The 27,238-nt window shown below is 48.9% G+C and overlaps 2 protein-coding genes across 8 annotated transcripts; both read right to left on the reverse strand.

Moving 5' to 3' along the window:
• Nucleotides 1-1,048: 1,048 nt before the first annotated feature.
• ALDOC (aldolase, fructose-bisphosphate C) lies at nt 1,049-4,759 on the reverse strand. The gene is made up of 9 exons (XM_002718926.5): nt 4,596-4,759; nt 3,326-3,449; nt 3,025-3,236; nt 2,865-2,919; nt 2,609-2,769; nt 2,412-2,495; nt 2,012-2,186; nt 1,687-1,886; nt 1,049-1,546 (listed from the first exon to the last, which is right to left on the reverse strand). Exons 2-9 carry the CDS (start codon nt 3,435-3,437, stop codon nt 1,451-1,453), a joined length of 1,095 nt encoding a protein of 364 aa, XP_002718972.1. The 5' UTR covers nt 3,438-3,449; nt 4,596-4,759; the 3' UTR covers nt 1,049-1,450.
• Nucleotides 4,760-5,359: 600 nt separating this feature from the next.
• SPAG5 (sperm associated antigen 5) lies at nt 5,360-26,542 on the reverse strand. 7 transcript variants are annotated; one of them, XR_016223880.1, is made up of 24 exons: nt 26,350-26,542; nt 25,971-26,096; nt 21,724-22,778; nt 21,452-21,626; nt 15,340-15,414; nt 14,309-14,401; nt 14,090-14,224; nt 13,767-13,886; nt 13,588-13,680; nt 13,374-13,487; nt 12,908-13,001; nt 12,625-12,788; nt 12,443-12,545; nt 12,130-12,263; nt 11,807-11,945; nt 7,630-7,726; nt 7,410-7,496; nt 7,029-7,149; nt 6,804-6,915; nt 6,344-6,424; nt 6,024-6,179; nt 5,854-5,928; nt 5,675-5,755; nt 5,360-5,573 (listed from the first exon to the last, which is right to left on the reverse strand). XR_016223880.1 is itself a non-coding variant. In XM_002718925.5 (24 exons), exons 1-24 carry the CDS (start codon nt 26,398-26,400, stop codon nt 5,502-5,504), a joined length of 3,537 nt encoding a protein of 1,178 aa, XP_002718971.1. In that variant the 5' UTR covers nt 26,401-26,542; the 3' UTR covers nt 5,360-5,501. The 7 variants fall into 7 exon arrangements, 5 of the variants coding, with proteins under 5 accessions (XP_002718971.1, XP_008269254.1, XP_069917226.1 ...); XM_002718925.5 differs by having other exon boundaries at nt 12,625-12,772; XM_008271032.4 differs by having other exon boundaries at nt 7,029-7,164; nt 12,625-12,772.
• Between the last annotated feature and the right edge of the window lie 696 nt (nt 26,543-27,238).

The following is a 27,238-nucleotide window of genomic DNA, read 5'->3' on the forward strand; positions in this document are numbered from 1 at the left end:
CTGAAGAGCTTCAATCACGGAGGGGACAAGCTAGTATCTTTTAGCATAATTGGCTCTCCTGGTGTTTTGCAATTTATTTGATTCATTTCCATTGGAAAAACCATAATATTCCCCCAATAAAAATCTTGAAAATTCATGAGCAGAGACAGGATCCTGATCACTCCGGTTCAGATTCTGGCTTCACTGCCTATCACCTGTGTGACTTTAAGCTCTCTCTCTGTGCCTGTTTCCTCACATTAGAGATAATAACAGTACCTCCTGCTAAAGTTGTAGTAAATGAGTTAACACGTGTGAAGTGATTAGAACAAAGCCTGTCAGGAGCAAATAGAAAGTGCTATGAAGTGTTAGCTGTTCTGGGTATAAGGTCAAGCCACACCCTTAGAGAATGGGTGGCCTCAGTTCACACAACACAACCATCTCGTTCTCCCATCTTTCACCTGCTCAGGTAAACCCAGATTCTCAACCTGCTTCACACTCCAGCCCCGTGATCAAAGTCCAGCAGGGGGCTCCCCGGACTAGCCTGACCCTCACACAGGCCCCCTCTGTACTCACCCTGAACCCATAGCTCTTGGCAACCTCCTAAATACCCGCCTCAGCCCCAAGCCTTGGAGGGTTGCCTATGGCTCCCCCTAGTGGAACGAGTCAGGCTCCAGCAGGGCTCAGAGAGTGAGAGCCGCCCACCTCCCCTTATGGCAGCTTGTGGCACTAACTCCCAGCTTTGGGCCTTGTATAAATCTGGCCTTCGGGAAATGCTGACGTCTCCTCACTGCTACCCTCGGAGGCGGCAGCCTAGTGCCTCTGAAGTGGCAGTCCCTGGAAAACTTGCAGCCCTCCCCGCTGCCCTCACTCTAGCCTTGGACACCAACAGGCAAGACCCTGAGCTGGGAACGTTGACTGGGTGTGCCCCTCCTCCATAAGCTTGAAGCCCAGCAAAACTCAAATCCCACCCTCTCCACTGCCACAGTCAGAGGCCCCAGATGTAGAAACAGCAGATATCAGACACTGAGAGGTGGGAATTTGATGTGAAAATCAGACAGACAAAGTAGCATGTTTTGCTACCATTTATTTGCTCTGCAGTATGTATTCAAGGCATGAGTCAGACTAATGTTCTACCCTCTGATCCCAGGAGAGAGGGCCGGCAAGGAGAGCTCAAGGAGAAGCTATACCGTCATGGGAAAAGTGTGGAGGCTAGCAGAGGTAGGGGGACACCCAGGCACCCTGCCCTGACTTCTACCAAGTTCTCCTGCCCTCAGTCATAAGGGACTCCCCATCCTCCCATCCTATGGTCCCAGGTAAGCAATTGGAAAGGGAAAGGGAGGAGAGAAAAGGAAGATGACTTGTGGCTGAATGAAAGCATTTCTGCTCTGTATGGCTATTTGGCCCCGGCCAAGACTACAGGCAAGAGTGGGTGCAGGTGGCTGGGCCGAGGGCTGTGGTGTGGAGTAGGTTCTCAGTAGGCATGGTTGGCAATGTAGAGGGACTGTGCAGCCGCTCCACCGTCCTCCCCACTGCCTTCATACTTCCCCTGGGCTGCAAGACCATTCACCTACAAAAGGCAAGAAGGGAGGGAGGTAAGCAGGTGGAGGAACCAGCCCACGGGTGTCAAATCCTGCCCAGGCTTTAGCCTGTGGGTACCGGCCCCTTCCCAGCTACACACATCCCACCACACCACCTCTAGCTCCCAACCTCAGCCCGCTTGATGAACTCCTCAGTAGCAGCCCCAGCGTTGTCCTGTTGCCCTCGCCAGGCATTGAGTGCAGAGGCCTGCAAGGCACGCCCATAGGAGAAGGTGAGGGCCCAGGGCCGGGGAAGGGGGCAGCGGTTGATGGCATTGAGGTTGAGTGATGCCTCCTCTTCACTCTGACCCCCAGACAGGAAGGTCACTCCTAGGAGAGGAGAGAAGAGAAACTGGTTGGTTACTTCCTGTTTGTCCAGGGTAAGGGATCCAAGAAGACCACGAAATGAAGAATGATGGGCCTTGGGGATCGGAGGTCAGGGAGCAGAGTAGTACCTGGGACAGCTGGGGGCACAGTGCGACGCAGGGCAGTGACAGTTGCCATGGCAATCTCCTCTGGGCTATACTTGATGGGACAGGCATGGCCAGGAGTCACCATGTTGGGCTTCAGCAGCGTCCCCTCCAGGTATACATGATGGTCACTCAGAGCCTTGTACACAGCAGCCAGGACCTGGGGAGCAGAGGATGTTTACAGTGGGTCTGCCCTACTCTACTGCACAGGTAAGTGGGTGTGCACAGGAAGCGCTCAGATAGGCACAGGCTGCGCTGGGGCCAGGTGAAACAGCACTAGGGGAAACCATGGCCTGGATATGAGCCAGGAGTGATGGGACACAGCATCCCTGCCAGGATGAGTACGTGTCCTATCATACGTGTCTGTGCCTGTGTGTAGACTCACCTTCTCCGTAACATACTGGCAACGTTTGAGGTCATGGTCCCCATCAGGTAGGATCTCAGGTTCCACAATAGGCACAATGCCATTCTGCAGACAAAGCAGAGTAGCTTGGGAGGTAGCAGGAGGGATGGAAGTCCTGTAACCCTCCCCCACCAGGCACAGGGCAACCATCTGACCACCCAACCCCCCAGCACACGCACCTGCTGGCAGATGCTGGCATAGCGGGCCAGCACATTGGCATTCTCCAGAATGGCAAGTGCTGAGGGCGTGCGCTCACTGATTTTCAGCACACAGCGCCACTTGGCAAAGTCGGCACCATCCTTCTTGTACTGAGCACAGCGTTCCGAAAGCCCATCCAGCCCTGCAAGCACAGCGCCAGCTTCTTCATCCTGCCCCTCCTTTGCCAGCATCAGCCACCTGGCACTTCCGTGGTCCCGAAGCCCACCCACCCTGTACCTTGAGTGGTGGTTTCCCCATCAGTCCCGGCCAGAGGCACCACACCCTTGTCTACCTGCAGGGGAAACACAGGCAGACAGTTGAACCCAAGTAGGGCTCCCTCCTCCAGCCATCCTACATGCATCTATTTTCACTCCCAATTCAGGGTCAGGGGCTGCACCTTGATGCCCACAACAATGCCCTTATCCTGGATCGTATGCACGAAGGGGACACCATTATCGTCCTTCTGGTAGAGGGTTTCGTGGAAGAAGATGACACCTCCAATGCACTTCTTCACACGGTCGTCGGCACTGAACAGGACCTGGCGGTACAGCCGACGGTTCTCCTCCGTGTTCTCCACCCCAATTTGGCTCAGTCGCTTGGCCATGCTTCCTGGAGGCAAACAATGTGGGGCAGCAAGGACATGGGCCCCAGGGCTCTTTCGCCACCTCTACCCCACCTGGCCACAGGCCCCCACCTACCTACAGACTCATCTGCAGCCAGAATGCCTTTGCCTGGGGCCACAATCCGGAGAGCGATGTCAGACAGTTCCTTCTTCTGCTCAGCAGAAAGGGCTGGGTAAGAGTGAGGCATGGTGACAGCTCTCTGGAGTAGAAACAAAATACAAAAGCTGGACCCTACCCATCACCTCCTCAGCGTCCGCTCCTGGCCAAATGGGTCACCACAAGCATGGGGCTGGGAACAGAGCAGCAGTTCTTGGCTTGGGTCCTGGGCATCAGAGTGGCACCAATCCTCTGACAGCAGGCTCAGGGCCCCAGTTCCCACATCTTCTTTTGTCCCTGGTGGGCACCTTTCCCAGTCCTGAGTAAAGATGCAGGGTGGGGGTGGGGAGGCGAGCAGCCCTGAAGCTACAGGTCTTCTTATGAAACTTCTGCCCAGTCAAGGGTGCAAACCCTTCTTTCACTAAACGTGGCCCCTTCTTGAGGTAGGCACACACCCTGGCTTTTCTTCATCCTCAACAGGGGCCCCAGGGAGAACGCACTTACTTCCAAGGCTTCCAAATGGGGTGGAAGTTCCTATCACTGCCCCCTCCTCCCTCCTCCAGCTTCCAGGGGAAAAGGTCAGGAGGATGGGGCAAGCAGACTACAGTGGCCCAAATAACAGTGCCCGTCTTCCTTAACCTGTTCATTTCCATACTGCAAGCCTGAATGCCTACTCCTATTGCCTACTCCTCACCCCAGTGCCACAGGTTGGCCCCAGTGGGGCTCCCAAGCCATGCCTCACTCTCATCCACTCACTCTCCACAGCCCAGACACCCAGGAGAAGGGGCCGGAGTTCAAAGGAGTACGTGGAGAGCCTGCAGAGGAGAGGGAGAAGTGAGGAGGAGCAGAAAGGAGAGCTGGGGGAGGTGCTGTGATGCAGGCTAACCTGTCACAGGGAGGGACCTGGACCAAGGGACAGAGAAGGCAAGAGAAAGCGGAGGGAAGCTGGCTTAGGAGGAGAGGGAGCAGGCTGAGACTAACATAGGCAGGGTAGGAGAAGCTGACCTCAAGGAAAACACAGGATTCGGGGCTGGGAGAGCTGCAGCCTAAGCGGCAGAGTGAAGAGAAAGGGGCGGAGAGGGAGAGGCTGAGCCATAGGCTTTCTAGGGGACAGAAAGGAGCGAGGATGTTGGGAGACAGCAGAAAGTGCACACCCAGGGGCCGGGACAGCAGGGCAAGCACGGCAGGGAAAGAACCCAGGAGAGGAAGCCGTGGCGCCGAACGGCTCCTGCCCCGCCGCGGGCATTACCTGCGCGCAGTTATCCTCGGCAGCAACAAGCAGCGCTCGGGCACCAGTCAGCGACTGCTGCAGCTCCAGCCCCGGCTCCGGTTAATGAGGCTGCGGCTGCCGCAGAGCTACGTGACTCCCCGGGGGGCGGGGCCGGCACTTCCACCCTGGCCACGCCCCTCTTGGAGGCTGCTGGGGCAAGGCCCCGCCCACAGAGGCGGGGCGGCGCAGTGGAGTGACTTCGGAGCCAGGACCTCCGAGGCTGTTGTAGACTGTCCCCCCTCCCACTTCGTGGAGCCAGGCCAGCAGGGCCCCAGGGGCAGAAAATTGCCTTGCCTTTATTTCTGCCACACTGGCCTTTAGTATGTGCCCAGCACTGTTGGCAAAAACAAGTCATCTAACAACCGCAACAGGTGTGGTTGGTGGGACAGAGACCTCGACAAGGTACCCAAGTTCAGGGCTGGGAGTAATGAACTGAGCTTCTCTGTCCTCAGCCCAATATTTACCAGAACCTACCCCTGGGGAGGATTGGGAAAAGAGAATGGAGCTTATTCTGTTCCCCCCAGGCCATGCGCCAGGGAACAAGCAGTCCAGAGCCCAGTCTTCAGCAAGGGAAGGAGGAAGGGCAGAGCCTTGGCTCTGGAGGCAGTAGGAGGTGCAGAAGGATGTGTGGAGGGTGGCTGCCCGCGCAGGAGGGCCAAGCTGCCCCTTTCCAGATCTCATCCAGCTCCTCCCCTCCCGCCCAAAATGTAAGATTCAGTGAACAAAACAAACACACAAAAAGATTCAGTGATCTTGAAGAAGTAATTAAATACACTTTATTTAAATAGTATTACATATAGTCGGCTCTAGGCCAGTTGGTCCTGGTAGAGGGGTAAGGGGTACTGTAGGCAAAAAGGAGTACGGCGCATTCCAGCACTCAGTTTCTTAGCTCAGAAAGTCCAGCAATCCTTGCAGTTCCTTGCAACCCTTCACTACTTCTGGGATGGACAACAGAGTCTGGAAGGGAAGTGGAAAGGGCGGTCAGGCCCACATCAGTACTTCCTAGGGCCAGGCCCTGTACCAGGACTAAGGTCCTACCAACTCCCGCGACACTTCACCTCATATATATGCTGAACGATGTCATCTAATTTCTTTAGCTCTTTGTCAGAGCGCCGAAGGTTCTCTTCTAGGATGTTTCTCTAGAAAACAAATAGGTTCCACAAGCCCCATGCTTAAAAGAACACATGCAGGGCACTTGCTGGTGGGAAATGACCTTAAACAGCACGGAAATTCTTACATGGCCCTGGAACTTGACTACGAGTTTTGCCTTCTCATTTTTCATCTCCAGAAACATCACTCTCAGCTTGTCCACCTATGAATATATACAGATTAACAGGGCCTCACCACTGCCCACCTCCTCTACCCAACTGAGCTCCCCACTGCCCAGCTCCTCTAACTCTGAGTCACCTCCTGAGAGAGCCACACTTTCTCCTGGATCCAGTTGGTGGCCATGGGCTGACAGTTAGGGTCCAGCTGGCCTTCCAGGGTCTCCTGGAGCACCTTAGTTTCTGTCTCTGCACGCCGAAGTGAGCGGGTAAGCTGGGTCACCTCTTCTTTAAGACTCTGGAAGGCAAGAAATGAAGAGGCATCTAGTATCCTGCAAAGGTCCTCTGTACCCCTCTCATCCCACCTGACACCAACATAGACTAAGATATCTGATTCTCATATTTGGGATCCTGGCTACCAGTGACGCAGAGGCAGAGGCCCGGGCATCGTGGTGAACGTACTATGAGCTCGCCACTCTTGTCGATCTGCTCTAGGATCTTCTCGTTCTGCTTCCGTATTACTTCCTCGAGCTCCTTTTCATTCTGTGAGGGAAAAGCAAGTGAGAAAGCACAGAGGGAGAGCTGGTTTCTTTGCAGCCTTTGCCAGGAGATAGGACAGAGTGCCTGACTCATGCTCTACCCAGGTGGGGCCAGATGCTATCACTCCAATTCTTCCTCCAGGGCCAAGTCAGGCCAGGCACATTTCAGTGTTGGGAGAGTTCTGCTAGGGTTCCTGACTGGGAAGACAGGTCAGCCTGTAGCTGATTCCCAAATTTGTGAAATATTTGACCCTGGAAGGGCAAAACTAGGGCAGTGGTTGGAAAATCCCCACCACCCAGATTCCTGGAGAGACAATGGCTCCCAGTGGGCCAGTAGAGCTGCTCCAGTTCTTCATCGCCCCACTTCTAGGCCCCTCCTTCACCTTGTAGCGCAAGCACAGGGCCTGGTTCAGCCTCTCTATGTCTGCTTCCTTTGCCTTCTGGGCTTCCTGATGCTCTTCCTCCTCAGCCTGCAGCCTAGCCTGCAGATCGCAACTAGGGGAGGAGAGAATTCAACATCACTCTTGTCTTCTCATGCACAAGTGTCCAGCTAGTCCAGCAATAGGGGCTGTGTCACTGTCCCCCTCACCAGACTCCAGCCCACTCACATTTTTTGCTGCAGAGTGCTGATGGCTTCTTCTTTTGACTCTTGCACTTGGGAACACAGGCTCTGAAGCTTGAGAATCATAGTACTCATTTCTGCCAGGCTTGTCTCCATGCTGGGGGTCTCTGAAAAACAAAGTCCTACATGGGGGTAGAGCCCTTTACCCTGGAAGGAAGAAGAGTAGACTCCTCACCTCCACAACTCATCCATGTTTCCCACCCACAGGATTTGAATGTCTAGAACATTAGATCCCAAAAGGCAGAAATAAAATGAGCCCAAGTAGAATTGAGGTTTTTAGAGCAAATTACTTTTCACTGCTTTTGTTTTTACTCATCACCACCAGATTTTCTAGAAATGAGGCAGAATCCCTGGAGCCCATCCTAACCTGCAGACTGAAGGGAAACCACTGACACTACTCGGGTGAAAGCACTCTTTTCACTTCCAAGCAAGGGCACAGGAGCTGATTCTGGCTCTGAAACAAAAACCAAGCATGAGAGAGGGCTCCTCTGGTTACCCTCTCAGGGGCCTGCCATAGTGGAACCCAGGGAAAGGCAGGAAGGAGCAGGGTCACCACTTTCCCACCCCCAAATCCCAGGAGCTTTAACCTTCATCTGTCACTGCTGTCATGATGCTGCCTGAGAAGGTGCTGTCACTGGGCATGGGATCATGGGCTGTGCTCAGCAGAGGAGTCTCTGGTTCAGCCTAAGAGCAAATTAGAAAAAAGAAAAAATCAGAGAGCAATGTTGTGGTGCACTGGATTAAACTGCCACTTGTGACAACGGCATCCCATATGGGTGCTTGTTCACGTCCTAGCTATTCCATTTCCAATCCAGCTCCCTGCTAATGTGCCTGGGAAAGTAGCAGAAGATGGTCCAAGTGTCTGGGCCCCTACCACCCATGTGGGAGACCTGAAAGAAGCTTCTGGCTTTGGCCTGGCCCAGCCCCAGCTGCAGCCATTGCGGCCATTTGGGGAGTGTACCAACAGATGAAAGATCTCTCCCCTTCTCTTTCTCTAACTCTGCCTTTCAAATAAATAAAATAAACCTTTAAAAAGTAATAATACAAGAAAAAAATGTCAGCTGCTCATCAGGGTGAGTGATTCCCTGAGCTCCCACAAGCTCGTGGTCATCTCTTCTAGAATACTGTTCCACGTAGTGCCTAACTTCTCTATCTTCTTCTCCCCCATTAACAGTACCTTTTCCCCAACATGTTTATTTTCTTATACAATTCTCCTACTAAAACAATGATTTTATTGTTTAAGATTTATTTATTTATTTGAAAGGCAGAGTTAGCAAGAGAGAGATCTATCCTCTGGTTCACTCCACAAATGGCCACAACAGTCAGAACTGGGCCGAACAAAAGCCAGGAGCCGGGAGCTTCTTCTGGGTCTCCCACATGGGTGCAGGGGTGCAAGCACTCAAGCCATCTTCTGCTGCCTTCCCAAGTATATTAGTAGGGAGCTGGATCGGAAGAGGAGCAACTGGGATATGAACCGGTGCCCATATGGGATGCCGGTGCTGCGGGTAGCAACTTAACCTGCTATGCTACAGTGCCAGCCCCTAAAACAATATTTTTAAAACATAAACAAAAAACTTTTCTCTTACATTAAGTCTCCCTTTAGCTATTACCTTTTCTCTTTCCCTTTACTTTGAAAAAATAAAAAGGAATAAAATCCTACACTTCTTGCCTATAATTCTCACCATCTATCAACACCACAGTTTACTACACTTGGGCATCTGACCCACCATTCCACCAAAACTCATCATTTGGCTCACTAATGATATTTACTTTCAAATGCAATACACACTCAGTTCTTGTTGCAACTGACTTGTTTGATACTAATAACCATGTCGTTGCAAAAATTTCCTTTTCCTGGCATCTGGTACCCGTCACTCCTCATAAGAGGACCTCATACTCTTGGCTATTTCTTCTCTCTACCCACAGATACTTCCTTAACTGTTGGACTCTCGTGGCTCAGCCCTTGGCCCTCTTTTTAGTCTTATCCATTTCCTGGGTGGCATCGCTTCAGGAGCACCACAAAAACCCCCCTCAGACTTCCACTTCCACATGAATGACTCTTCAATCTCTTTTTCTCAACTGGATTTTTTCCCATTCTCCAGAAACAAAGGCTAATGGCCTGTGAAAAATCAACTAGAATGTTCCAGTCCATTGGAAACTTAGTATGTATAAAGCTGAGTTCACCATTTTCCCTGTTCCACCACATCAAAAACTGTCTTACTCCTCTATTTACTATTCTAGAGTGGGAATGGTGGAATGAAGTTTGGAAGGCAGTAAATTACAGCCTGAGGTCAACTGTGGCCTGCCAACTGCTCTTGTAAGTGAAGTTTAATTGGAACCCACTCATCATTTACATTTGTCTGTGACTGCTCTTTACAAAGGTAGAGTTGAGAAGTTGAGACAGATAACATATGGCCCACAAAGCTGAAAATACTAATTATATGGCCCTTTTAGGAAAAATTTGCCATCCCCAGTTCTAGAGAAGAGCATTACCATGTTTCTGGCAGTCTAAGGATCCTACCTTCTGCATCAATCTCATCACCAGGTTCAATTACTTCCACATCCTAAATAGCTATTGAATCCATTCAATCTATCCCCTCTATAGTTATAGTTCAAGCTTTCAAAATCTGGCCTCCTGCTACTTCTATAGTCTTGTCCTCTACCTTGCCCCATGCAACTCCTGCACTACAATCAGAAAGAACTACTTTCCATTCCCTAAATTTTGGCCACATTCCATATGAGTGGGGAACTTGCCTTGTTCATCCTGTAGTCCCAGCACCAAGCCCATGTCTTGTCACAAGGTAAACACAAAAAAGTACACATATTATACTATGTGTGTATGGCTTTCTACATGATTCTCACTGGTAGTCATATGAAACTTCTATATATGGTTCTCTCTTTGACCTTCAAGTACTATTCTCTCTGCCTGGTGGGTATTCCCATATGCTGACTCCTGCCCTACAAACTTCTAAACCTCAAGACTGCCCAAGATCACATGTTTTGAGAAGAATCCTAACTCTCAAAAGTAGAACTGAGGGGACAGTGTTGTGGTGTAGCAGGTAAAGCTATTGCCTGCAATGCCGGCATCCCATATGGGTTTCAGTTCAAGTCCTGGTTGCTCCACTTCCAATCTAGCTCCCTGCTAATGCACCTGGGAAAGCAGCAGAAGATTGTTCAAGTGCATGTGCCCCTGCATGTGGGAGATTCAAAAGAAGCACCCACTCCTGGCTTAGTCTAGCCCTGGCTGTTGGGGCCATCTGGGGAGTGAGCCAGCGGATGTAAGATCTCTCTCTTTAACTCTGACTTTCAAATAAATAAATACATCTTAAAAAAAGAAAAAGTAGAATCAAGCCTCCTTTCTCTGTGGTCTCTGCAGACCTCTACTATGATCTTAAGTCAAAGTGACAATTTTACATCTGTCTGTGTTCCCTGCTAGACTGCAGATTCTTTGACATTTCCTGTGCTCAGCAGCACACATTTGGGAAACAAGGTCAGATCTACCTTTCTTTTTTTTTTTTTTTTTTTTTTTTTGACAGGCAGAGTGGACAGTGAGAGAGAAAGACAGAGAGAAAGGTCTTCCTTTGCCACTGGTTCACCCTCCAATGGCCGCCGCGGCCGGTGCGCTGCGGCCGGCGCACCGCGCTGATCCAATGGCAGGAGCCAGGAGCTAGGTGCTTTTTCTGGTCTCCCATGGGGTGCAGGGCCCAAGCACTTGGGCCATCCTCCACTGCACTCCCTGGCCACAGCAGAGGGCTGGCCTGGAAGAGGGGCAACCGGGACAGAATCCGGCCCCCCGACCGGGACTAGAACCCGGTGTGCCGGCGCCGCTAGGCAGAGGATTAGCCTAGTGAGCCGCGGCGCCGGCCCAGATCTACCTTTAAAGATCTTGTTTGTACCTTGGGGCTGGTGCTGTGGCCCAGCGGGTTAACGCCTCGGCCTGAGGCACCAGCATCCCATATGGGTGCCAGTTTGAGTCCCAGCTGCTCCACTTTCAATCCAGCTCTGTGCTATGGCCTGGGAAAGCAGTAGAGGATGGCCCAAGTCCTTGGGCCTTTGCACTTGCTTGGGAGACCAGGAAGAAGCTCCTGGCTCCTGGTTTCGGCCGGCTGTTATGGCCAACTGGGGAGTGAACCAGCGGATGGAAGATCTCTCTCTCTCTCTCTCTCTCTCTCTCCCTGCCTCTCTTCTCTGTGTAACTCTGACTTTCAAATAAATAAATAAATATTAAAAAAAAAAAAGATCTTGTTTGTACCTTTACCTGTTGGGTAATCTAACTCTATTCTTCAAGACTACAAGTAATCATTTACTGTTTAGTGTACTCTGCTGGGAAGCAAAGAAGTGAGGTTAAATTTCTGCTTTCTTTAAATGTAGTCTAGTTAGAGACCAGACATCCAAGGAAAATTAATACAAGTACAAAAAGAGAGTAAGTTGGTGACAAATATGGCAGAAGAAACACTGAGTCTTTGTTGATTTGGGAACATTACAAAGAATGTGAACTAATGCAGATTTTAACAGGAAAGGAAAGAGTATTTCCAGTGTGAGTGTGAACCCTAACCCTAGCCCTAGCCCTAGCCCAGGAGCACAGAGTCTAGTAAGGGTTCATAATAGGGAGCTGGGAAACAGATGACAAAAAGTTTCAGCAACAGGTTGAAGGTCATTTAGATAACCAAAAGTCCCTGTACATTACAGAGGTGGAATGAGAACAGTGTTTCAAGAAGACCATATTATACAACAGATAAAACTGGAAGGAAGAAAAAGAACCACCTTCTCCTTTAGTGTTGTCTGTAGGAAGAGGGTCAGCCTCTGCAGCTGTTCAGTAAGCAACCCTAGCTCTCGTGAACACTGGCGTGTCTTCTCCAGGTCTTGCTCCTGGTTCTCTGCTATGGTGTTGGCCAGGTCAGCCCTGAAACAAAGAACATGGAGGATGGCCAAACACCTCTCCTAAACCCTCACAGAGTTGCATTCAAAGAGAGAAACAAGAAGTTTGACAATGTCCTAATCTCTTCTTGGAGACTTTGCCTTCTTTAGAAGTGATCCTGTGAAAAATAGGCACTTGGCAGGAAAGCACAAAAAGGTTAAGATCTTACTTTAGGTTCTCCACGGTGTCCTTGAGGTTCTCACACTGCAGGCTGCGCTCCCGGAGCACTTCCAGCGTGGCTTTCAACTGACACTCAACCTGGCCCAGCTCCAAGTGAGCAACCTGATTCTCTTGGTCTGCAAACTGGAAAAACAGGAGAAGGAAAGGAAAGGAGCAAGAAGGGGGTTGGGGGAGGGGAGTAGATTCCAAATGGAGAACTTAGGATTCCCAGTCTCAAACCTCACTTCAATACCATCAGGCAAGTTACACTCTTGGAATTTGACCAGCTCCCTTGTCCCCTTGTCCCAGGCCATATTACTTACCTCCAGGGTCTCCTTCAGGTCCTGCACCTCCTTGGCCAGAACAGCCTGTTGCTGTTGCAGTTCTGCCTGCATGTGTTTTAGTGCTGCCTCTTCCTTTTGCCATCTGCCAGAGACCTTATGTTAGATCCCGTGTGGTCCTATATGCTAGATGCCTACTGCACAATAACCTGATGGGAACTCACTGAGCAGCCTGCTCCTCCTTGCTCTGGGTAACCTGGCAGAGCAACTCATCCTTTGTAGCCAGGTCCTGAGCACAATGGGCATGCTGACTCTGCAGCTCTTTTAGCTGGCTGTCCACGCTGGCCAGAATCTGCAGCTGAGCTCGGAGATCTAGACCAAAAGTATCCTAATGACACCAATGCAGTTTCCAGGTCAGAAACTACCCACAATTCCTTGCTCTTTGCCACACTCCTACCCTTAGCACGGCTCAGCTGCTTGCATGCACATGCGCGTACACATACACACCTGTTGCTAGGCGACTGTTTTCTAACTCCAGTTGTTCTATTTGGCCTTTGCAGTGCTCTAAATGAGCAGAGACTTGTTCCAGCTCCCTGGAAACCTGGGAAGAAAAGGTAGTTTCCCCCTATAGTTTCTCCTGAATCAAGAATCCCAGGATCTAGACCAGCTTCTCTTTCTGGACAAGACGGGAAGTTATCTTGATCCCAGACAGCAACACTACAGAAAATAAGGCTCATCCTTAGGAAGACGTAGACAGGAGAAAAACTGCTGAAGCGAGGAAGGTGCTGAAGAGCAAAGCAAACAACTAGGCTCAAGGCCATCATCTCACAGCTAAAGGAGTTGGCTGGTCTCCAAACTCCCAGGGTGAAGAAGCAGACAGGTACAGAGTAAGAGGCTAATGATGTCACACAACAGAAAGGCCTTCGGCAAAGGAGGAAGGCAGTCCTAAGAAGTCTCCACTCCTGGTTTGTACCTGCTGCTTATCCTTAATTGCAGTATCACGCTCCTGGAGAGCCTGCCGGCTCTTGGCTGTGAGTTTCTCTGTGAGCTGTTGAGACCGACTCAGCAAAGCTGTCCATGTCGTGTACTACCAGAGGAAGCAGGCAAGTCAGTTGAACACACTTGAAGCAAGGCTCCTAACAGGGCTGCCTTATGAGTGAGTGGTTATGATAGCCCCAAATACTCACATCCAGTTGCATGGATAGCCAGTCCTGTTGCAAGGTAGAAGTCAGACTCACTGTTTGCTGGATCAGCCCTTCCTGCTCTTTCTGAAGCTCTACCTACAAGGGAAGGCTTGCGTACGAAGGGGCAGCAACATACAAGTGCACCAGCAGGAACCCCAGGAAAGAAAATGCCTTTCAGTTACCAGTTGGGTCTGGGTCTGCTTCAGGAGGTCTCTGAATTCCTTCATGGAGGTCAAGTTCTGTTCTAGCTGGCTGATGCGTTGGCTGGAATGTGCACAGAAAGCCTCCAGCACTGCTTCTGCCTGTTTTAGGAAAGAGGTTGAAAGGACATAATGGGCAGCAGAGGGAAACAGCACAAAAAGCCATGGCCATCCAGCACCCCATTAGTTCAGTCTATTCCCCAGGGCAGGCACTTTGTAGGCCACTCGTCTGTGTCTCCAGCGCATTCCTACAGAAATGTGAGGCAGAGCCCTCCCAGTCCGGGGACAGGCACCTGGCACCTTACCGCATCCTTGCCTCTGAGGGCCATTTCCTCTCTGTGCCTTGCCTCTTCTTTTTCTGCACTGAGGCTCTGGAGCTTTGCCTTCAGTTTCTTCAACATATCAAAACAGCAGGAGACCAGTGTTTCTGCATGTCGAGACTACAAAGTAAGAATCAGGTGCTTTGTCTGGCTCCTTTTCTTGGCTTTCAATCCCACCAACGCCTCTACCTCCATGCTGCTTACCTCCTGACTCACAGTGAGTTTATCTTCCTCTAAGTGCAGCAGGGACAGGTGAAGCAGGGATGTCAGCTCTTTAGAAACTAGCATCCATGATTGCTGTAGAGGGGAAAATGGTTAGGCTACAGCAAGCACAGTCACTAAGAAGGAAGCAGGGCAAACGGGGGAGGAAAGGCACTGGCCCCAATTCCAAGTTTCCAATAAGGAGACATCATTCACCAAGGTTTGGAAGCCTCTCTTCACCCCCACAGCTGTGTATCACCATCTATTAACCAACCAGGATTCCCCACCCTTTTTTTCTTTTAATTTTTATTTATTTGAGAGGCAGGCAGATAGATCAATAGAGCGCTCCAATCCACTGGTTCACTCCCCAAATGCCTACAATGGCCAGAATTGGGCTGGGGTTGGGGCTAGGGCCAGGAACCAGGGATGCTATCCAGATCTCCCATGTCAACGGCAGGAATCTAATTACTCAAGCTACACCACTGCTTCCCAGGGTCTGTAATAGCAGGAAATTACAGTTAGGATCCACAGGCAGGTACCAAACCCAGGCATTCTAACATGGGACATGGATATCTTGACCATGCATCTTAACTGCTAGGCCAAATGCCCATCCCATATTCTCCATTTTTTTTTTTTTTTTTTTAAGTTTTATTTATTTGAAAGGCAAAGTGACAGGGTTGGGGGCACAGAGTGCAGAGAGACAGATCTTCCATCTACTGGTTCAGTCCCCAAATGCCTGCAAAACCTGGGGCTAGGCTAGGCCAAAGCCAGGAACTCAGAAGCCCAGAACTCCATCTAGGTCTCCCATGGATGGCAGGAACCCAAGTACCTGGGCCATTACTTCCTGCTTTTCAAGGGCATTAGCAGGAAGCTGGATGGGAAGCAGAGATGGTGTTCAATCCCAGGCACTCTAATACAGGACACTGGCATCCCAAGAAGCAGCTTAACCAGCTATGCCATAGTCCATGCTCCAGATCTCCATTTTTTATCTTTATGGGAGACCCAGAAATGCTACAAGGTCAATCAACACTTACCATGACATTCCTGGCCTGCTGCAAGGCCTGTCCAATCTCTTGGCTCTCTTGAAGATATTGAGGTTCCCTAGTTATCTAGTAGAGAAACACAGTTGTTCCTTTTGAGATAGCAGCATATACCACAGGAACCTCAGTCCCCTCCCAACCCAGTGAGTTACAGGAGCCTTTCCTGTTAAAAGGAGGTATGAGTTTCATGGCTAGATGAAGTCAAGTCAGAAAGACAAATCAAGACACAGGTAAAAAAAAAAATTTCTTCTTACATACGTAAAAAACTAGTACGTGTTTATTGCAACATTTTGGAAAATATAAACATGAATAAAAACGGAAAGAGAAATCATTAATAATTTCAATACCTAGAGCAGTGATTTTTTAAAAAAATATTTATTTATTTGATTTCAAAGAGTTACACAGAGAAAGAGAGAGAGAGAGAGAAAGAGAATCTTTCATCTGCTGGTTCACTCCCCAAATGGCCACAAAGGCCAGGGCTGGGCTAGGCTGAAGCCAAGACAGGTGTTTCTTCCAAATCACCCATGTAAGTGCAGGGATCCAAACATTTGGACCATCTTCCATTGCTTTCCCAGGTACATCAGCAAGGGCCTGGATGGGAAGTGGAGCATCTGGGTCTCAAACCAGTGCCCACATGGGATGCGAGCATTGCAGGCAGCAGCTTTACCTGCTATGCCAACACTGGTCCCAGAGCAGTGATTCTTTTTTTTTTTTTTTTTTTTTTTTGACAGGCAGAGTGGACAGTGAGAGAGAGAGACAGAGAGAGAAAGGTCTTCCTTTTTGCCGTTGGTTCACCCTCCAATGGCTGCCGCTGCAGCCGGCGCACCGCGCTGATCCTGGCAGGAGCCAGGAGCCAGGTGCTTTTCCTGGTCTCCCATGGGGTGCAGGGCCCAAGCACCTGGGCCATCCTCCACTGCACTCCCTGGCCATAGCAGAGAGCTGGCCTGGAAGAGGGGCAACCGGGACAGAATCCGGCGCCCCAACCGGGACTCGAACCCGGTGTGCCGGCGCCGCAAGGTGGAGGATTAGCCTATTGAGCCACGGCGCCGGCTCAGAGCAGTGATTCTTAACCAATAATACAGCAGCCACCCCCAATGATTACGATGATTTAAAAATAGGGGCAGGTGTTGCAGCATAGTGATTAAAGCCAGTATTTGCGATGCCAGCATCCCATTTAGGTGTCAGTTTGTGTCCTGGTTGCTCTACTTCCAATCCAGCTCTCTTCTCACAGCCTAGGAAAAGCAGTGAAAGATGGCACAAGTACTTCACCCCTGCATCCATGTGGGAGACCCTCATGAAGCTGCTGGCTCCTGACCTCGGCCTGGCCCACTGTTGGCCATTGCAGCCCTTTGGGGAGTGAACCAGTAGATAAAATATCTGTTTCTCACTCTCTCTCTGTAACTCTGATTTTCAAATAAATAAATAAATCTTTAAAAAAATTGCCATGTGTAATAAATTCTAAGATGAATATCATTGAACATTTTAACACCTCTGAAATGGGATGTATATTAATATTCAGAATGTCTTAAATGTGATATGTTAAGGCTTAAGAAAAATTACAACAGGGCTGGCATTGTGGCACAGTGGATTAAGGCCCCACTTGTGATGGCATCATCACATATTGGAGTGCTGGTTTGAATCTCCACTTCATATCCAGCTTCCTGCTAATGAGCCTGGGAAGACAGTAGATGACAGTCCAAATACTTGGGCCTCTGCCACCCATGTGGGAGACCCCTGATGAAGTTCCTGGCTCCTGGCTTCAGCCTATAGTGGGTCATAAAGTTTGAACTATTTAAAGGATCCTCCTTAAATTATCTTCAAAAAAGGATGATCCAGTTTATACTGTACTGAAGAAAGAACAGTGTGTACCAGCATTATATTCTTTCTGATTTTGTCAGAAGAAAATGACATTTCATTGTTTCAATTTGTACCTCTTTGATTACCAGTAATGCTTTTTTTTTTAAGATCTATTTTATTCATTTGAAAGACAGAGTTACAGAGAGAGAGGTCTTCCATCACTGGTTCACTCCCCAAACGGCTGCAACAGCCAGAGCAGGAGCTTCTTCTAGGTCCCCTACAGGGGTGCAGGGACCCAAGGACCCAGGCCATCCTCTGCTGCCTTCCCAGGTACATCAGGCGGGAGCTGGATCGGATGAGGAGCAGCCGGGACCTGAACTGCCGCCCACATGGGATGCTGGCGCTGCAGGCTGGGGCTTTACCTACAGTGCTGGCCTCAGTGCTTTCTTAAGGATTTATGATGCATGTCTACTTTCTTTAACTTTTAACTATCTTGCAGTTGATAAAAATCTTAGCATCCAAGATAGAGTAGATAAGTATGATCTCAAAGGCAGCAGAGCCCTTGGAACACTGCATTTCTAAGAGGAAGCAGGAGTCTTCATCACTGCTGAAAGCAGCCACCATCTGGGAAACAGGCCACTGATGGAGCAGCAGTGCTGAGTCATGATGCTGCGCTGTCTGGATTTAAGGAGGCAGAGTCACATCATCCTCAGGTCTCAGGGAGTTAGTTCATCACTCTCTTCCCCAGCAAAGCAGTTATCATTAGCTGCTGCATCGTGCAGTAAGGCACGGAGTCCCTTGTGAGCCCTGGATAGGACACACATACTGCTCAGAGCTGGGCAGTCAGGCAGGTGATGAGATTAGCATGAAGGAGGCAGCCAGGCGGCAAGGACATGGCCTGGTGATGGGGAAAATGGCTGAAGGTGATGTCATTTCCCCTCTTTGGTTCTGCTTCAGTGGCCTTTAAAGGGACCTGGCAAGCATCAAGGGAAGGGGATACAAGGAAGATTCACAGACAGGAAATAAGGTCAAAGACAAGAAGAAAGGATATAAAGATAAGAAAACACAGGAGAGAAATTGAGCAGCTGGAAGAATGAGGAGCCTATAGTTTCCAGGATTTTTGGCATCCTCAAGTCATTACTTTGAGGATATTTCAATCCAAAGGAGGATTTTGGCCATTGGGGATCATCTCAGCTCAGTAGCAGCCACCTATTATCTCAACTGCCACTAGTAAGGCTCTCAGTTCTTTCCTGACACCACTCCCTTCCTCCCTAGGCCTGTGTTATCACAGCTACAGTCCTCTGGAACAGTGGTCTTTGAACTGTTTTTCTCTCATTTCTTCTATAATAATTTTGAAGACTAAGTATTCTTAAGTTTAAACTGCTGCAATGGCTGTAATTTCCAAATATTATAAATACTGATAATTTGAATATAATTATTAAATCATTCTTAAATATATCCAATAGTACAAATACTACATATACCATAATGATTTCATAGCTATTTATCTACTTGATAGCTTTTAAAATATAAGAAAAAGCTCTTCTTTAATCATCAGAAACTTTATAAGATTCCTTTTTCAGGTTCAATCTATATTTTTATTCCTAATTACAGAATTTCATCCTAATTAATATATTTTTATACTTTAAAGTCTGTTATTAACTAAAATATCTACAATAACAATAAAAGTTCATCCATGTTTTGGGGTGGGTGTTGTGGCCTAGCAGTTTGTATGGGTTAAGCTGGGAGCCTGCATCTGTATCAGAGTGCTTTGTTTAAGTACTGGCTACTTGGCACTTCTGATCCAGCTTCGTGCAAATACTCCTGGGAGGCAGCAGGTGATAGCCTAAGTTCTTAGATTCCTGCCATCCATGTGGGAGACCTGGATGGAGTTCCTCTCTCCTGGCTTCAGCCTGGCCTAATCCTGGCTATTGTGGACATTTGGGAAGTAAACCAGCAGATGGAAGATATCTTTTTGACCTTCCCTGTTTCTGTATCACTCTACCTTTCAAATATATATATATATAAAAGCTCACCTAAGTTTAAAACAAAATTTTCTTTTAAAATCCTTTCTCCAGAAGACTTTAAATGAAAAAACTTTCTTTTGGATGCATAAATATTTTCATCATTGTAATAATATACTTTCAAATAAAATCATAAATATATCCAGTTAAATTTTACCTAAAATTTCAGCCATTAATGAAATGGATGGAGCTTCCCTCCCTTATTAGTTCATGTATCTGTGTATTGCTAAAATTGTTACATGATCAACAGGGAAATCTGCTTCCGAGGTAGCTGAACAGAAAAGTCAGACCACGGAAAAAGGCAAGAAGTCATTACTTTCAAAAGGTATTAAGTCTTCAGAAATAATTCATGACTATTTTTCATTCTAATGTAAGCTCTGAGAAATCTTTCTTCACATAAATAATGAGAATTTGTAGGAATGGAAGGACATGTAACTCAATTCTAGGATCGCCTCTGAATATATATGCCTAATGTGTTGGAATTACAGAGACACAGAAGGAGGGAGGGGGAGAGGGAGATAGAGAGAGAAAGAGAGGGAGAGAAAGAGAAAGAGAGAGAGAGAGATCTTCGATCTGCTGGTTTATTCCCCAAATGGCTGCAATGGCTGGAGCTGGGCCAATCTGAAGCCAGGAGCTGGGAGCTTCTTCTGGGTCTCCCACAAAGGTGCAGGGGCCCAAGAACCCAGGTGCTCCACTTCTGATTCAGCTCTCTGATAATGAATCTGGGAAAGCAACAGAAGATGGCTTGAGCACTAGGGCCCTGCCACCCATGTAGGAGACTGGATGGAGTTCCTGGCTTCAGCTAGCCCAATCCTGCTGTTACGGCCACTTGGGGAATAAACCAGTGGATAGAAGATCTCCCTCTCTTTCTGTAACTCTGCCTTTCAAATAAATAAATCTGAAGAAAAAAAAAAAAGATTCAGGATTGGGTGTAAGTATGCTCTTTTTTTTAGCACAGTGGGCAAGGACAAGCGAGAAGAAGGAAGCAGGAAAGGCAAAAATTAGTAAAGAGTACATTTGGAAGATGAAGTTCTAGCAATTCCTTTTCTCTCTCTCTCTCTCTCTCTCTCTCTAAAGCAGAGTAACGGAGAGAGAGGGGAGAGACATAGAGAGAAATCCTCTATCTGTTGGTTCACCCCCCAAATGGCCACAAGAGTTAGGGCTGAGCCAGGCTGAAGCCAGCAGCCTGGAACCTCACCTGAGTCTTCCACATGGGTGGGGCCCAAGCACTTAGGCCACCCTCCGCTGCTCTTCCAGTTGCACCAGCAGGGAGTTGGATTAGAAGATAGCAGCCAGAACTCAAACTGGTACCCCAACATGGGATGCTGGCATTGCAAATGGCAGCCTAATCCTCTGCACAACACCATCCTCAAAACCAATTCCTTTAAAAATTATCTCTGTTTGGGGCCAGCACTGTGGTGTAGCAGGTAAAACTGCTGTCGGCAATGCTAGCATCCCATATGGGCACTGATTCTTGTCCTGGTTGCTTCAGTCCAGCTCCCTGCTAATGGCTTGGGAAAGCAGCAGATGGTGACCCAAGTACCTGGGCCCCTGCCATCCACATGGGAGACCCAGAAGAAGCTCCTGGCTCCTGGCTCCTGGCTTTGGCCTGGCCCAGGGCTGGCCATTGCAGCCAGCTGGGGAGTGAGGCAGCAGATGGAAGATCTGTATCTCCCCCTCTCTCTGTAACTCTAACATCCAAAATAAATATTTTTTAAAATTTAAGTTTTCCTTGCTTATGCTCCCTTGGAAAGTCTTTATTATTTTATTTTCCCAAATATTTATTTTATTTATTGAAAGGCAAAGTGAGAGAGAGAGAGAGGGAAAGACAAAGAGAGTTATCTTTCATCTGCTGGTTCACTCCCCAAATGGTTACAGTGGTCGAGGCTGGGCCAGGCTGAAGCCGGGAGCCTGGAATTCCATCCAGGTTTTCAGTGTGGGTGGCAGGGACCCAGGTACGTGGGCCATCTTCCACTGCTTTCCCAGGCGCATTAGCAAGGAACTGGATGGGAAGTATAGCAGCCTGAATTCAAACTGCCATTCTGACATAGGATGCCAGTGTTGCCAGTGGTAGCCTAACCTGCTATGCCACAATGTCAGTATCCCCTTGGATACTATATCCCCTTGGAATAGGGGTATAGTGAGTACCCACAGCTTTAAAGATTTTCCAGCTTTCACACACATTCTGAAGAACCTATGATTTTGTTCTCTGGCAGGTTATCAGACTAAATTCTGAAGGACAGGGCCCAGTAGGATCCTCCAAGCTTTGAGAAGAACATTCTTACCCCATTTGGAGAGGTGTCTGTCTGTGTACTACTGTCCTGGGCTTCTAGGCGGGGGACAGCCAGCTGGCTCTTCCAGGCCTGTAGCTGATGGGAGAGAACCTTCAGAAGGACAAGGGAGCTCAGCAGGTTATCTTCTAGGTCATGTCGAGACAAGGTAGTCAGATCTGGAGGACGGCTGCAACAGGAAGAGAACATAAGGGAAAAAAAGGGAGGGGAAGGATGGGAGTAGCAGGTCCAGGGTAATGGAGCTCACAAGGATATAGGGCACTTACCCCCATGGGAGATGCTGTGTCTCAGAAGCACTATCCTCAGTACCCACTGCTTCTGCCTGGGATTTGTCTGTTTTTTTTTCCTGTGGTGCTGGGGGAGTAAACCAAGTCCCCACGGAACAGGTAGAGAAAGGAGTAGTGCCAAGCCCAGCATCCGGAAGCACAGAGGGAAGGGATAAGCTTTGGCGGAGATTTTCCAGCATGACTGAGGTATTTATATCTTTTTCTAACCAGGCCAATGGAGACATCCAAGACTCTGAATCAGAGGCAAGAATCCTACCAGCATCTTCTGCTGGGCCTGAAGCTCCTTGGGATTCCATTTCTACTGGATTTGGTGAAAGGCACATGGAAGGAACATTCTCCACATTTGAGACAAATGCTTCATCTTCCAGTTTAATCACATCAGGGAGTGTGGGAAAGCTCATCTCTCTTTCCCCTCTAGCTCTGTGAGCTGCAGTTTCCTCCCCTGAGTCGACCTGATCAACAGGGAAATCTGTTTCCAAGGCAGTTGAAGGGAAAAGGCAGAGGCTGGAAGGCAAGAAGGCATTTCTTTCAGAAGGTACCAAGTCCTCAGGCCTCCTGACCCCCAGGGCTTCCTTGGAGCAGTGTAGTTGTTGCTCGGAACAGGGATCTGGTAGATGCTCCAGACAGGCTGCAGCATCCTGACATGCCAGTTTCTCAGGCACAGCAGCAACCACTTCCAAAAAGCTGTCTTCCACGGAAGGCGCCACCTTCTTTCTCACCACATCTTCTGGCCTCACAGGCTCATCTAGAGACGTATTGTTTGTCTCTGTCACAGCATCTGAATGGGCCTCAAGTGTGATGTCTTGCTGCTCCCCCGGTGCAGAAGGTACAAAGACCATGGTCTTAACCACACTGTTGTCCATTGAGTCTACTGTTTCCTCAGAAGTTTTGGGAATAAAATTGGTTTGCAGCTGCTCATCTAATTTATACTGACAAGCATCTAGCCACTGTGAGGAATGGCTGAATTGTTCTGAAGGGGAGTCTGTCCTCCTGGCATTGACAAAATCCAGTGGAGAGAAATTGTTGTCACCTGCCTGCCAAAGGAAATAAAAGTATTTGGCCAAGGCAGTCAATTCAGTTCCTAATATCAAAACTCAAAAAAGGAGAGTTGTTATTACCTCTGCTTAAGTAAAAATCAGCTTTGTTGCTCACTACAGAGATTCAACAGTAGGGGAAGATAAGTAGGTAAGCCACTTTGGGTCCTTCCAAGTGAACTAAGCTATAGTGAAAAACAGGCTGAGGATATCTATCCATGTCACAGGGAGATGCAGCTTGAATGTGACCCTACTCATCCCTATACCTAACTCCAACTCATATCCAGAGAAACAGAGAGAAAGGTCGATGGGGTGTGAGTGAAGGCTCAAAGCCTCTATCTGTAATACTGGCATCCCTCTGAGAACTGATTTAAATCCCAGCTGCTCTACTTCTGACTCAGCTCCCTGCTAATGTGCCTGGGAAAGCAGTGGAAGATGGCCCAAGTATTTGGGACCCTGCCACCCATGTGGGAGAGTCGAATGAAGTTCCTGGCTTCTGGCTTCAGCTTAGGCCAGCCCTAGCTGTTATAGCCATTTGGGTAGTGAACCAGTGTATGAAAAATCTCTCTTTCTCTCTCTTTCTCCCTTTCTCTAACTCTTTCAAATAAATAAAATTTTAAAGAATATTCAAATTTAACACATACAAAACAAACTTTACAGAAATAATAATTACCTTAAAGAAAAAAATCTCAGTAAAATGAATTGGAAAGGGGCCGACGCTGTGGCATAGCAGATAAGGCTGCCGCCTATAGTGCCGGCATCCCATATTGGTGCCAGTTCGTGTACCAGCTGCTCTACTTCCGATCCAACTCTCTGCTATAGCCTGGGAAAGCAGAAGACGGTCCAAGTGCTTGGGCCTCTGCCACCCACATGGGAGAACCAGAAGCAGCTCCTGGCTCCTGGCTTCGAATTGGCCCAGCTCCGGCCATTGCAGCCATTTGGGGAGTGAACCAGCAGATGGAAGACCTCTCTTTCTCTCTCTGCCTCTGCCTCTCTGTAACTCTGCCTTTCAAATAAATAAATAAGCCTTAAAAAAAAAAAAAAAAAAAGGAAAGATAAAGGACAAAGAAAACATAAATCTGAGGGAAAAGCTAGGAAAAATGGAAGATAAACCCAGGAAACCTAACATTTGAATAAAAGAAATTCCAGAAGAAAAGAGAACATAATACAGATGAGGTACTGATTAACAAATGTTAGGGTGTAGGTATTAAAATGCCAGTTGAGATGCCTGAATCCCACCTCAGAGTGCCTGGGTTTGAATCCTGATTTTGCTTCTGATTACAGCTCCCTGCCAATGTGCAGCCTGGGAGTCAGTACTTAGGTCCCTGCCACCCATGTGGAAGACCTAGATTCTGCGCTCCTAGGTTCATCCTGGCTCACCCATAGCAGATGCAGGCATTTGGAGAGTAAACCAGTGGTTGGTAGATCTCTGTCACTATCTCTGCCTTTCACATAAATAAATAAAAAATTTAAATAAAAAAAAATTTAAGGGGTCAGCGCTGTGGTATAGAGGGTAAAGCCGCTGTCTGCAGTGCTGGCATGTTATATGGACACTGGTTTGAGTCCTAGCAGTTCCACTTCCAATCCAGCTCCCTGTTAATGTACCTGGGAAAGCAGTAGAAGATGGCCTAAGAACTTGGGCCCCTGCACATACGTAGAATACCCAGGAGATGCTCCCGGCTCCTGGCTTCTGATAGGGCTAGCTCCAGCCATTGAGGCCACTTGAGGAGTGAACCAGTGGCTGGAAGATCTCTCTCTCTCTCTGTGTTAATGCTGCTTTTCAAATAAATAAATAAATCTTTTTAAAAGTTTAAAACAAATATTAGAATAAAATTTCTCTAAGGTAAAGAAAGATCTGAGTCAGCATATGAAAATGGAAAGGAACTGGCACTGTGGTGCAGGTTAAGCCACTGCTTGTGATGCTGGCAACCCACACTGGAGTGCAGTTTGAGTCTTGGCTGCTCCACATTTGATCCAGTTCCATGCTAGTGCACCAGGCCTAATTACTTGGGCCCCTGACACCCATGTGTGAGACCAGGTTGGAATTCCTGGCTTCAGTCTGGCCCAGTCCCAGTTCTTGCAGCCATTTAGAGAGTGAACCAGCAGATGGAAGGTCACTTGCTTGCTCTCTCTCTCTCTCTCCTCCCCCCACCCCCAAGTTCTGTCTGAGAGGCAGAGTTACAGATAGAGAGAGGGAGAAACACAGAGAGAGGCCTTTCATCTGCTGGTTTACTCCCCAAATGGTCATAATGGCCAGAGCTGGAATGATCCAAAGCCAGGAGCCAGAAGCGTCTTAGGGGTCTCCTATGTAGATGCAGGAGCCCAAGCACTTTCCCAAGCCATTAGCAGGGAGCTGGATCGGAAATGAAGCAGCCAGGTCTTTAACTGGCATCCATATGGGATATTGGTGCTGCAGGTGGATGCTTAACCTATGCCACAGTGCTGGCCCCCAAAAAAATAAATCTTAAAAAAAAAAAAAAAAGTAACTGGCACTAATCATCAAATTTGACCCTAAGCTTTCTGGAAGCCAGAGAAAGAGGAAAAATATGGCAAAGTCACAGTTCTCATTACAAAAAGGATAGCAATTTCTTTAGGAAGATAATTTTCCCAGGTAATAAATCAAAAATATTTCTTTTAGGAACCTTCTAGAAGGGTCATTTGGCTTCCTTGGCAAGTTTTTACAACAAATGAAGAGCAGTTTGTACATGGCTACATCTTTCAAGATCTTTGACAAAAGTACAACTCACTGAGGGCAGTCTGCAAGGGATAAGCTAGGGAGTCCAAGCACCCTATCTTCCATTGGTGTAATTTGATCCCAAGAGACTTGGCCACCTCCTGGAGTGGAAGGAGACAGCTCATTCTTGTAGCAAATAGACCTCTTCATACCTAAGCCATGTTAGAGGGAGACCACCAATCAGAGTGCTAGTATATCCCAACAGTTTGATAAAGGTCGAATGGGAAAGGAGGTAATAAAAACTCCCAGCTACCAGCTAAATGGAGATTCAGGTTCTCGGTGGATTTCCTTTTAACTACCCGAGGGCACCTCTCAGTTGGCCTGAATAGCTGTAAATAGAAGTCACTGAGGTAGAAGACTTCATTATCGTTATTAATTACGTTCCAGCCCCGGCCCTCTGCTCCTCTGAGCTCTCTGGGCTGTTTGCCCAGGCGAGAAGCTGTCCAGGCGAATCTCACCTGCAGCCCCAGCTTGCACAGCGATGGGGTCAGCGAGGAGCACGCAGGCGACATTTTTCCAGAGTTGCTGAGGGGACTGGGCTGCAGCATGAGCTCTCGGAGAGGAGTCCTCATAGCTGGTTTCCCCTGAGAAGGAACGTGAGAAGTCAGTGAGTGTGAGGAAGCTCGGGTTCTGCCAGCCCGGCCTCCTTCCTTCTGGAGAAGCCCTTGAGTCAAAAAGAAGAGTAAGGGTCCCACTCCTATCGAGCCGTAGCCACAAAAAGACTCCTCGGGCCCCCCGCCCCCAACTCGACCCAGTTTCCCGGGAACCTTGGCACTGCCGGTCCCCTCGCCCCCATACCCCGGCCCAGCGCTCTCTCCTCCAGACCCTCCCGCTCACCGGCTGAGGCGAAGGCGACAGGCCGAGGTTCAGTTTCTTCACCCTCCACATCTTTAACACAAGACGCAGATCGATCACCTGCCCGAAAGATTCGCGAACCCCATGTCCACCCGCCGTCTTTATTTGAACCGACTCTGCGCTTCCCGATTGGCTGTGGAGACGCAGTGCGTCAGAACGGTGCGTCGCTCGAGGCTGGAGCCCGGCGGCGCCCGGAGGGCGGGGCCTCGCTTAGCCACGCCCCCTCAGGCTGGACCCGCCCACGCGCGGCGCGCCGTCTCCCGAGCAACTCTACCTCAGACGCCGGCTTGAGGACTGGACACGGACCAGGTCGGAGGCGGGAGTTGTGTCCGCACATCAGAGAGGACCGGACAGGTAGCTGGAGAGTCGGGGACTCCATCCTTCCTGCTTCCAGTGGACCGCCCTCACACCCCGTCAGGAAAGTTGTCAGGTCTCGTCAGGTCTCCCTTAGTAACGCATCGCCTCAGCCTTGACAGGAAAGAGCAGGCCGGGGAGACCAGGATGATGGGTGAGTGGGTGCTTTTTCCTGACGCTTGGGCAGTTTGTGCTTAGGTCCTCACACCCGTGCGGGCCTGGGACGTAGTTCTCAACCTGGGCCCCGGTGCCTGTGCCAACCTTCTGGACTTTGCCTGGAGCTGACCTTGGGGCCTGTGACAAGTCCACCGGAATAGTAGCTACCATGTACTGTGTTGAGCATTTATGTACCTGGTGCGGTGCCTTTTTTTTTTTTTTTTAAGATGTATGTATTTATTTTAAAGAGTTACACACAGAGAGAAGGAGAGGGAGAGAGAGGTCTTCCATCCGATGGTTCACTCCCCAGTTGGCCGCAATGACCGGAGCAGCGACGATCCAAAGCCAGGAGCTTCTTCCA

This window comes from Oryctolagus cuniculus, chromosome 17 (genome assembly GCF_051225735.1).
Source record: "Oryctolagus cuniculus isolate XC-2025 breed Fujian yellow rabbit chromosome 17, ASM5122573v1, whole genome shotgun sequence".
NCBI lineage: Eukaryota > Metazoa > Chordata > Mammalia > Lagomorpha > Leporidae > Oryctolagus > Oryctolagus cuniculus.

Bases quoted from the DNA above. Each gene is read 5' to 3' on its own strand.
- ALDOC (XM_002718926.5), bottom strand. From the start codon at position 3,437: ATGCCTCACTCTTACCCAGCCCTTTCTGCTGAGCAGAAGAAGGAACTG. The intron at 2,496-2,608 runs GTGCGTGTGCTG...CTTTGTCTGCAG, and splicing joins ATGCCAGCATCTGCCAGCAG to AATGGCATTGTGCCTATTGT. The intron at 1,887-2,011 runs GTACTACTCTGC...CTCCTCTCCTAG, and splicing joins TGTGCCCCCAGCTGTCCCAG to GAGTGACCTTCCTGTCTGGG.
- SPAG5 (XM_070061124.1), bottom strand. From the start codon at position 26,400: ATGTGGAGGGTGAAGAAACTGAACCTCGGCCTGTCGCCTTCGCCTCAG. The intron at 12,773-12,907 runs GTGTGTATGTGT...CTTTTGGTCTAG, and splicing joins AAACAGTCGCCTAGCAACAG to ATCTCCGAGCTCAGCTGCAG. The intron at 6,425-6,803 runs GTGAAGGAGGGG...TTTCCCTCACAG, and splicing joins CCCTGTGCTTGCGCTACAAG to AATGAAAAGGAGCTCGAGGA.